The sequence below is a fragment of the Vitis vinifera genome, chromosome 14 (genome assembly GCF_030704535.1).
Source record: "Vitis vinifera cultivar Pinot Noir 40024 chromosome 14, ASM3070453v1".
NCBI classification, from domain to species: Eukaryota; Viridiplantae; Streptophyta; class Magnoliopsida; order Vitales; family Vitaceae; genus Vitis; species Vitis vinifera.
Window position 1 is genome coordinate 9,425,555 of NC_081818.1, and position 10,703 is coordinate 9,436,257.

General features: G+C 31.5%; 4 protein-coding genes, 1 long non-coding RNA gene and 1 other non-coding gene across 6 annotated transcripts; 2 read left to right on the forward strand and 4 right to left on the reverse strand.

Annotated features, from left to right (window-relative positions):
* Positions 1 to 566: 566 nt before the first annotated feature.
* On the reverse strand, positions 567 to 1,337 carry LOC109123931 (uncharacterized). The gene is made up of 3 exons (XM_059742760.1): positions 1,058 to 1,337; positions 878 to 978; positions 567 to 779 (listed from the first exon to the last, which is right to left on the reverse strand). Exons 1-3 carry the CDS (start codon positions 1,184 to 1,186, stop codon positions 569 to 571), a joined length of 441 nt encoding a protein of 146 aa, XP_059598743.1. The 5' UTR covers positions 1,187 to 1,337; the 3' UTR covers positions 567 to 568.
* Positions 1,336 to 2,181, reverse strand: LOC104881529 (uncharacterized). The gene is made up of 4 exons (XR_009467676.1): positions 2,038 to 2,181; positions 1,663 to 1,747; positions 1,492 to 1,584; positions 1,336 to 1,413 (listed from the first exon to the last, which is right to left on the reverse strand). It is a non-coding gene; the product is annotated as an uncharacterized LOC104881529 (transcript).
* A 9-nt stretch (positions 2,182 to 2,190) lies between these two features.
* On the reverse strand, positions 2,191 to 2,851 carry LOC132252629 (uncharacterized). The gene is made up of 3 exons (XM_059742691.1): positions 2,782 to 2,851; positions 2,362 to 2,689; positions 2,191 to 2,204 (listed from the first exon to the last, which is right to left on the reverse strand). The coding sequence occupies exons 1-3, from the start codon at positions 2,845 to 2,847 to the stop codon at positions 2,191 to 2,193; spliced, it is 408 nt and encodes a 135-aa protein (XP_059598674.1). The 5' UTR covers positions 2,848 to 2,851.
* Positions 2,852 to 4,042: 1,191 nt separating this feature from the next.
* LOC104881509 (uncharacterized) lies at positions 4,043 to 5,185 on the reverse strand. Its single transcript, XR_002031781.2, has 4 exons — positions 5,092 to 5,185; positions 4,717 to 4,884; positions 4,285 to 4,353; positions 4,043 to 4,193 (listed from the first exon to the last, which is right to left on the reverse strand). It is a non-coding gene; the product is annotated as an uncharacterized LOC104881509 (long non-coding RNA).
* A 3,509-nt stretch (positions 5,186 to 8,694) lies between these two features.
* Positions 8,695 to 9,201, forward strand: LOC132255060 (disease resistance protein At4g27190-like). The gene is made up of 2 exons (XM_059742692.1): positions 8,695 to 8,865; positions 8,917 to 9,201. The coding sequence occupies exons 1-2, from the start codon at positions 8,695 to 8,697 to the stop codon at positions 9,199 to 9,201; spliced, it is 456 nt and encodes a 151-aa protein (XP_059598675.1).
* A 267-nt stretch (positions 9,202 to 9,468) lies between these two features.
* LOC104881528 (probable disease resistance protein At4g27220) lies at positions 9,469 to 10,689 on the forward strand. The gene has a single exon (XM_010661970.1). It carries the CDS (start codon positions 9,469 to 9,471, stop codon positions 10,687 to 10,689), a length of 1,221 nt encoding a protein of 406 aa, XP_010660272.1.
* Positions 10,690 to 10,703: the final 14 nt, after the last annotated feature.

Genomic DNA, 10,703 nt, shown 5'->3' on the forward strand with positions numbered 1-10,703 from the left:
CAAATTCCTCAACCAGTTGATGCCCATCTTCACCCGGTTGCCACTAGTTAAAAAAACATGAACCGATTGAGCAAATTCCTCAACCAATTTGCTATATTTGTCAAACAGTTCCCACTGGTCAAATCATTCGTCAACCGGTTGAGACAATTTCTTCATTGATCAACCACTATCCACAACTGAAAATATGAGAAATGTTCTCAACCGGTACGAATAATGCGTATGCCTATGAAAAATGGACATAGATAAATCGTTGGACTGGTTCTTATCGGTTGAACGGCATTCGTCAGCCAGTGTAGTAATGTACTAACTATATATTGTTAGTATAGATAAATGAATATTTACAGATCTGATTAGGTTAAAGATCGTACAAAATCACACATGTCGAACATGAATGATACCAATATATTACAATTTCATTTTGACGACCATATTGAAAGAAGAGTATTTGGATATTGAAATAAAATGGACTTAATCATTAATAATGTATGGTCATCGAAGCTCACAACTTCCCAATAAACATGACGATATGTGGATATGGAAATGATAAATATTTGAAAAATTAAAAATATCATAATAATAATTTTTTCATTGCTCGTGTCGACGTCTTTGTACAAACAATAGCCACAATGGTTTGTTTTTCTCTATTTCCCTCGTGTAAAACTAAATCACATGCTATTTCTCGACGTATTTTCATAGAATTACAAAAGTCGGAGCTCGTCATCGGATCACCATTTTTGAATCTCTGCATATGTCTAATGACATGCACTCCACAGTCCCACCTAAGAAAGAGAAAAGAAAAGCAAAACAACTTATTCAATGGTTGTCTAATTATACCTCAGGAAAAGAATAGTAATGTGAGTTATGTATTCATACTAACCCATTCTCTTGGGTCGGAATCGAAGGAGCCCAATCAATGGAGAATTGGAAGACATCTTTCCCTATGTCAGATAGTTTGAAGAACGTTTGACAAAATTCAACCTAATTTATTATGAAAGTGTTAATAAATATGGAAGAGGAAAAAATAGAATAGAAGAAAAATATAAACATGAAAGCATACCACTGTTTTGACACTCTGAAACCGGAACTTGTCTCGATTCTTCGATTGTAATGAGTCCAAAATTTGGGTATGAGAGTTTTTGAAGTCAATGACGCACAGATACCAATGACCAGGGCATTCGTCATGCATTGGAATAAATAGCTGTAAAGTTAGAAAAACAATATATATGAGTTGGGGCAAAAAAAATCTACTATATTATAGGTGAAAACAATATCTATTCTAAATTTCATATATGCAATTAAACATTAGAAATAATTACTAACCTTCTCGCAATCATCCAATTCACTAATGTACTTACTAACGATGGATGTTTTTCTATCGAAAAAAGGATGAGGACTCCCGCACAAAATCATTTGCTAAAAAGAAAACATAATACGAACATTACTATATTGTACTTAATATGTAAGTAAACAACAAGAGAAATATGAGCTTACTGAAAATGTCGTGGGAAGATAGCATCTTATACTTCGTATGCCTATGAATTGTCTTTCAAAATAATTTAGCTTTGAGGCTTCTAAATTTATTACCTGTTGTTGAACAATAACTTCAATAAATTTATTTAACTAATATAGGATGCATTTGATATAAATGAAGTAGGTACTTACAACATCCATCAAATTTTGTCTAGGACGTAAGCATGCAAAATCTCCACGAACTCCATGTTCATGACCAAAGTCAACAAGAAGCTCACTAAAATAATAATATGTTCAAACAAACTTCAGTAAATTGGAAGCATATGAAGGCAAAAATTGTAACAACACATCTATGAATGTTTTAGACGCGACAAACCTTTTTGACAACGCTTTATTGAAAACATAATCAGCGACAAGAGATTGAAGTACATTGAATGATTGAGTATCCACCACGTCTTCACGAATGGACATGGGGATTGACTAATTCGAAAACAAGACATAATTATTAACTACATATGTTAAGTATCAAAAAATAAGAACAATGATATTAAACTATTTGTATTATACCTCTGATGCTTCACGTTTTACCATCTTCCTTGATTTCTGTACAAACGGGGAGACCTTGAATTTACTTGGTTTCCTCTCCCTTGATGAACGTGTTTTCATGACATGATTAGGATAACCACATAGTGCTCGTAATGGTTCCTAATATGGAAAATATCAGTAATATACATCTATTTACTATGTAATGGTTAAGTAGTTGTAAAGAAAATAATTTTTTCTTTTATATGATACATACCTTTCCATAATCTCTTCTACTCCTTTTTATTGGAGGTGGTAAGATATTTTCATTTTTGTCTGGAATGATATGCACTTCAATTGATGTAGCACATGCATCTTCATTCTTTTCATTAAAGTCCTCAGTGCATAACTTCTCATTTGACAAAGTGTGAAGATAATGTTCATTCACATTCATATTGTTCGTATCTTCCAAACTTCTCTCGCATGAGAGCATGTCATTCTTCGTTCCTTCCTCGTGCATTCTCAAAGGTTTTCCGCTTGACCTAAGGAAGAGACCTTTCACTTGAGTATAATTCTCCTCAAATTTAGCCAAAATTTTATCACAACTACTACTACTTGCACCATAAGCCATATCAAGTAGATGTGTCTTTAATTGTTGAAAGGTTTTATCCATCTCCATTAACTTCCCACCATCAACCTAGTGATATATACGAACATGATTAATAACATCATAATACAAAGGTTCAATGCTAATATAGATAGTCACGATGAATATTGTAAAACACTTACTCGTTTAATAACATCTTTGTTTAGATTGGATACAAATTTCTCATCGTCCTCATTCTCACTTGCCATTGTCGTTGCATTTCCATCAACGCAATCCCTTATCTCATTTTCTATCACCCATATTTTGAGCTACAATATATTCATCAAAATATAATACATATCAGATTTTAAATCACTAAAAACTTAAATCAATAGTAAACGACTTTCAAAACTATAACTTACATCCTCATTTGCATATCCACCAAGTTTTTTCAATCTTCGTTTCCTGTCCAATACTTCATCATCTCTCCAAGCAGTAATCCGAGGAGAAGGTCGAGTATATAGCGGTAGGAATTTCTCTTCAAAGGATATATGCTCGTGGTAGAATAACTACGAGTATATTTGACATAGATATATAGTTAGTTCATAAATTATATTAAAACAAAATCGTATTTCACTATGATGTAAATTAATTACCATTAAAAACAATAAGCAACCGCAAACCCCACTTTGTTGTTTCTTCTTAAACTCTTCAATCCCGTGCACAAGATAGGACAACACAAATTCTGCCCAATTCATCTTCTTTATTGAATCGATGTCTTCCACAATATGTAAGAAAGAGCGATTCACAAAAAGCTTCATTGTTGGGCACAATAATGCACCCAACACAAATAATACAAAACGAACTTTAAAATCGTTTCCACCCTCTTTATCCTCCCTAATTTGATTTTCTAACATCACTAATGGCAATCGCCCTTTTTTATCACAATATTTTTTACATAAATCATTCTTATGACCAACATCTTTGTTCATGCCAATCTTTAACCCTCTTGCCCTCAATCCCATAATAAATTCAACATCAATGGGGGATAATTTGATACAAGTATTATACAACTGTAACATATAAGTGTTCGGATTAAAACTATTTATCAACCAAAGACATAACCCATGATCTATTTTCCTACATCGAAGTTGCAAGAGGCTACCAAATCCTATTTCTTCTATGGCCGCCTTTTGCTTTGGTTCTAAATTTTCAATCACTCTAATAACTCGCTTGGGGGAGCATCGAGTCTGAAGATATAACTGAAAAGATACACAAACATCAAACATGTTTACATTAATATAATTTCCAACAAATACATAAGTAAAGAAATTAAATATTCATTACAAATAAAAATTACCTTCAGAACCACACCCTTTTGAAGTGAATATTGTTTTGAACTTTCTTTGGACTTTGCCATGAAATTTTCTTTTTCTACTTTTGAAAGTGCATTCTACTTCTTGCCCAATTTTTTCCTCAACTACAGTAATTGGTCACATAATTTAAATTCTAATGTTAAAATGTAATTATATTAGACGTAGCAAAATTACTCCTTACATCATCATTTATCTTCACTCCTTTGTCCTTCTCTTTCATCATGGCTAATTGATCGTTACTACAAAACAATTTCAAACAAATTTAACAATAACAACCACAAAAAATAAATTAAAAAACATATTATTTTACACATTTCTATTTTCCCTTACTAGTAATGTATCCAAGCGCCGATAGGCCTCTTTGGATTTCTAATAACTTCAAGACCATCGCATTCGCTCCTAAAAATTAAATCAAAGCATTTAAGTCAATTTTTATAATATGATTTCAAATATAATAAATCAAACATACTTTCACCACCACATTATCTCAACATAAGTTTTTTTTCACATTTCAATAAATTTTATTTTTATATCTTACTACAACCAACCAAATGCCAATTAAAATACAAATACCATTACAACTACAACATCCTCCCTAAATATCTTTACATTTAAAATGATGACAAAATTAACATACAAATTTTTTTCAATGTTCAATAATCTAACCACACTCTTTTTCTATAATGTAATCAATCCATAAATCTAACAAAAAACATGAAATATAATGGACACAATATTGTAAAACACATAATTACTACTCACATTTTTTTCCCTTTATATAGAACTCGCCAAATAATTAGGATACAAGCGCCTTTTGAGTAACAAACAATTGTGTCTTTCTCAGCTTTCTTTTCCTTAGTACTACACGTCCTCTTCTTCTTCTTCCAGCTACGTCTTCAATTCGGGTTTTTAAACCATTAAATTTAGAACCTGAAAACACCCCCTTACACCTCTTAAACAAAATATAAAATATGAAGAAAACACAAGGGTTATGAAGATTCCACTAAAATTCTCCATGTGAAAGAACAGAAATTCTCCTTGTGAAAAAATGCAGGGGTAGGGGGGAGAGAAAGCAAAAATTCAGAAAATTTACATAAAATCTTCGAGAAGAATAATCTAGCAGAAAAAATAGCTGACCTGGACATCGGGAGAAATGAAGTCTAAGACTCGGATCTTGGCACCGACCTCGCCCACAATCCTGAGCTCGCGGTCCTTGAGGGAGACTTCTTTGATGAGGTCAAGACGTTGACTTGGAGGAGGTTGGCCCGGTTCACGCCAATGGTGGTCTCCACCCACCTGTGAAGACGTCTTTGATCCCGGCTGACGGCGAAGGTGGTCTCCACCTAGCTGTGGAGACGTCTTTGATAAGGTCTGCGACGTCGGCCTCGAAGAGGTTGGCTCGGTTGAAGCCGACCGTGGTCTTCACCCAGCTGTGGACAATCACTGGAGAGAAAAATGGGAAAAGGGAGAGAAAACAAAGATGACAGGGGGAAATGGGTGAGCTATGGAGGAAGTCGGCAAACAAAGATGAGGAAGTCGGCAAATGGGTGAGCTGAGGAAGTCGGCTATGGAGGATGCGCGAGACACCCAGCTATGGAGGGGCGGGAAACGGGTGAGCTGAGGAAGTTGGCTTATGGAGGATGCGTGAGATGGAGGGGAAGAGAGCAAGACAGCAAATTAGGGGGGAAAAAGGGGAAAATGATGCCGAATAGGGGAGAGAACGGGAGGGGAAGGTACCCGGGAGAATTTTTTTTGAAAATTTTTTTTTCTTTTTCATTTTGGATGGCTGAGATTTAATCATTTTCATCCAATGGATGGAAAAAAATGGAGGCATGGTACCGAAGGAGGTATTGTAGACTTTTCCTATATTTGGATGACTGGAGTGATAATAAGAATGGAAAGAAAATCCATTAGGAGACATTTTAATTTATTTGATGCAATTTATTTTTAAAAATATTTTTCAAAAAATAAAATTTTTTAATTTGATTTTATAAAAAAAATTACAAATTTAATTTATATAATATAAACTAAATTTCATTGAAATATTATTAAAAATAATTTTTCAATTACTAATAAATTAAAAAAGTCAATCATTTTTAATAAAATATGAATAGTAATACTATAATAAAATAGTAAATTATATATATTTTTTATAAATATTCTAAAAATATGAATATTAACATTTATCAATTTTGTTAAAAATGAATAATAATAAATTAAAAATAATTATTATTAATACTATTTTATTTGAAATGAAATTAAAAATAAATAAACTTTTTAAGATATAAATGATTCAAGTTGTTTATTACTTGTACAAGTCTTGTAATTAATTCAGGATAAAGTGTTTGAACATTTTTATTTAGTCTATAATTAATTAATTAATTTTTTGAATTCTAAATAATTCTTATTCCTAATTTAATTTAAGATTTATTTATCTAACTAGAAAACTCAAAAAATATAATTGTATGTATAAAAGAACAATAAAGTTGCAATTCATATATATATATATATATATATATATATATATAATTATAGTTTTTATCTACTATTTTTTTAGAGAGTACATATATTTTTTAAGTTTTAAATTATTTTAAAATTTTATTAAACTCATTAATAAATTCAATATAAAGTGTCGCTAAATTTGAAATTCATTTATATAGGGAGAAGGTAAAAAAAAATGGTTCTTTATATAGAAGAAAAATAATAGAGTCATTTTATACTAATTTTTATTTATAAATTTCTAATATATTATTGTATCACTATTTGATTTTTAAATTATTTTTCAAAACTACTAGATTTATTAGTAAATCCAAGGTTTCTTTTACTTAATTTGGAATATATTTAGTTAATAAAAATTATAATTATATATGAAGAAAAAATTAGTAAAATCATTCAAAATGAATTTGGGTTTGTGAATTTTTAGTGTTAATTTAATTAATTTTGAGTTTTTTGATTTTCTAATACTAATTCAATCAGTTTTTGAGTTACGAATAATTTTTAAAAATGAATCTTTTTTGAATTAAGAGTTGATTAATTTGGAGTTTATTTGTTTCATAAAAATTTTTAGAGAATTTAAAAGAAAATTCATAAAAATGGATATAATTTAAAAGAAGATAGTATTTTAAGATTTTTTTTGTTTTGATATGGGGTGATAGAGAGGATGAAAAAAAAAAAAAACAAAGACATCATGTTTTACTCTTTCTAATTTTGTTGTTTTTATTTTTTTTCTTATTTCTTTGTATATTTCTTTTAAATTAATAAAAATAACTTTTACTTGTTTCCTTTTTTTTTTCTATTTCATTTTATTTTTAAAAATTATTACTAAAAGATAATAACCAAACCGTGTTATAAATTTTAAAAATAATTTGTTGTTTTTAAAAATAGAACATTGTTTTTAAATTACATCCTCAAATAAGATTTTATCATTTAGCAAAAAAGAAAAAAAACTCTCAAAAAAGATGTTTTTATAAAATGAAAATAAAAAATTATTTTAAAATATGTGTAATTTGAGAATTTTTTAAAAATGAAAATAAAAAATATTTTGAATCATATGTATGTATATTATTGTCAATTTATTTTTGTATTCTCATTTCCATTATTGCTAACATTAAAATTGAAACAAATAGTCATTCTAATATTATATTATTCATTGCATTTAAATACAAAAAATTAAAATCATCAAATTCATTTCTATTTAAAAAGATATATGAATGAAAACAAAATGGAAATATCCATTTCCATATATAAAATATAATCGGTTTCCTCATTAGAGCTTGAAAAGGAACTCCCAAAAAAATGATCATTTTCACTCTCATATTAAAAATAATTGTTAAATATTTGATTATTTAAAAATAGATATTCTAATTAAATAATTTTACATTTGAAGATCTATCCTTGACAAAAATATCTAAATGTACAATAAATATTTTCAAATTTTAAAATAATTTCATAATTAAAATTAATAATTTTTCTTTAATACAAGCTCCTCATATTCACTTTTCAAGGGATTCCATTTCTCATCAAGTTTATAACGGATTTGATAATAATTTTAAGAAGTATTTTATATATAAAAAACAAAATTTTGAAGTGATTCCTAAAATCACAATCAAACTTACTCTTACGAAACTCATCTTATCGGTATCAAGATGATACTTTTATTTTAATGGTGATTCAGATTGCTATAACAACAATCCCAAAGGGCCTAAAGAGCAAGAGAAGAACGAAGAAGCCGAGGAATGAAAAATCAATGTTGTTTGATTTAATAAAGCCCTTGGGGTGGGAATGGCTGTGAAGTCCATCTGTACTGTTGGGTTATTAGCTGAACCAAAGCAAGTCTCGTAAGCCCATTATCAGTGTCAACTCCGATTTCCTCTGTGTTTTTTGACGGCAAGCTACCAACAAAGTCATGTATTAAAATACCGGATTAGCTTAGAAAATTGGTTCTCAATGTTGACCCCTCTTTCCTTCTCTTTTTCTTTACTAGCCCAAGTGAGATTGTGATTTGCATTTTCGTTTAGCTGGTGAGTCTCTCTGTATTCTGTCCTCATCTGCTTCCTGCAATCTTTCATGTCCTTGTTTTCATTTCTCACCTCCAATCCATTGGCTACCATTCTCTTCTTTATTTGTAGCTGCTGTTGCTACTGCTACTGTTGTTGTTGTTTTCTTTTGTTTTTTTAGTTTCTGCTTTTGGTTTGCATTTATTATCCCCACCAAAAAAAGAAAAAAAAAAACAAATTGGAAATGGCAGAAATAGCTATTGCGATTGCAGCAAAAGTTGTTGAATATTTAGTTGCTCCAATTGGACGTCCATTTGGGTATCTGTTCAACTACTGTAGCAACATTGATAATCTCGTCCACCAAGTTGAGAAGCTGGGGGATGCCAGGGCTGGGCTGCAGCTTCCGTGGATGAAGGTATCAGGAACGGGGATGAAATCGAAGCTGATGTTGACAAGTGGCTTATAGGCGCAAATGGGTTCATGGAAGAGGCTGGGAATTCCTTTTGGAGATGACCATAAGGGGTGTAAAATTGTGTTGACTTCTAGAAATAAACATGTATTGTCCAATGAGATGGGTACCCAGAAGGATATGCCTGTTTTACATTTACCAGAAAAAGAAGCATTAGTTTTATTTAAGAAGATAGTGGGTGATTCCATTGACAATGCGGATTTTCAGGCTATAGTAATCAATGTGGCAAAGGAATGTGCAGGTTTGCCAATTGCACTTGTAACAGTTTGCAAAGGCTCTTAAAAATAAGAGTGTGTCTATATGGAAGGATGCTTTACAACAGTTAAAAAGGTCTATGCCAACAAACATAAGAGGAATGGATGTGATGGTGTACTCAAGTCTGGAGTTGAGCTACAGACATTTACATGGTGATGAAGTTAAGTCATTATTCTTGCTTTGTGGTTTAATGGATAATGATATTTTTATAGATGACTTGTTGAAATATGTTACGGGTCTACGATTGTTTCAAGGAACCGATACATTGGAAGAAACAAGAAACAGAATTGAGACATGGTTGACAACCTCAAAGCCTCAAATTTGTTACTAGAAACCGGTGACAATGCATTTGTGAGAATGCATGATGTTGTTTGTGATGTTGCCTTAGCAATTGCATCCAAGGATCATGTGTTTTCATTGAGAGAAGGTGTTGGATTGGAAGAATGGCCAAAGCTGGATGAACTCCAAAGCTGCAGCAAGATCTCTTTGGCCTACGATGATATCCGCAAACTTCCTGAAGGATTGGTATGTCCAGAGCTTGAACTTTTTGTGTTATATCACATCAGTGATCCCATTCTGAAAATCCCAAATACATTTTTTGAAGGGATGAAAAAGCTCAAAGTTTTAGATCTCACTAATATGCATTTTACGTCACTCCCTTCATCACTTTGCTGCCTTGCAAATCTTCGAACACTCAGTTTAGATTGGTGCATATTGGGAGATATAGCTATAATTGCAGAGCTAAAGAAATTAGAATCTCTTAGCCTTATAGGTTCTAATATTGAACAGTTGCCCAAAGAAATAGGGCAACTAATCCATCTAAGATTGTTGGATTTGAGTAATTGTTCCAAACTTCAAGTAATTCCACCAAATATCATATCAAGCTTGTCTCAGTTAGAGTATTTGTGTATGGAAAATAGCTTTACAGGATGGGAGGTTGAAGGATCCAATGATAAAAAAACAAATGCTTGCCTTGCTGAGCTTAAATATTTGTCTCACTTGGTCACTTTAGATATAGAAGTACCAGATGCCAAGTTACTGCCAAAAGACATACTCTTTGAGAACTTGATAAGATTTAAAATACTTATCGGTGATGTCTGGAGTTGGTGTCAAAATTGTGAAACCACAGAAACACTGAAGCTCAATAAGCTCAACACAAGCCTCCATTCGATGGATGGTATTAGTAAATTGTTGAAAAGAGTAAAAGATCTATACTTACGTGAGCTTAGTGGTGGTAATCATGTTCTTTCCGAATTAGATAGGGAAGGTTTTCCAGCATTAAAGCATTTTCATGTTGAAAGCAGTCCAGAAATTCAATATATCATGCGTTCAGTGGAACAGATTCCAGGAAATCCTGTCTTCCCTGCCTTGGAGTCATTGTATCTCACGAAGCTGATTAACTTGCACGAAGTGTGCCATGGACAACTTCCACCAGGGTCCTTTGGCTACTTAAGAATTGTAAAAGTTGATGATTGTGATGGGATTAAGTGTCTCTTTTCAATATCTTTGGCTTGAAGCCTTCCACAACT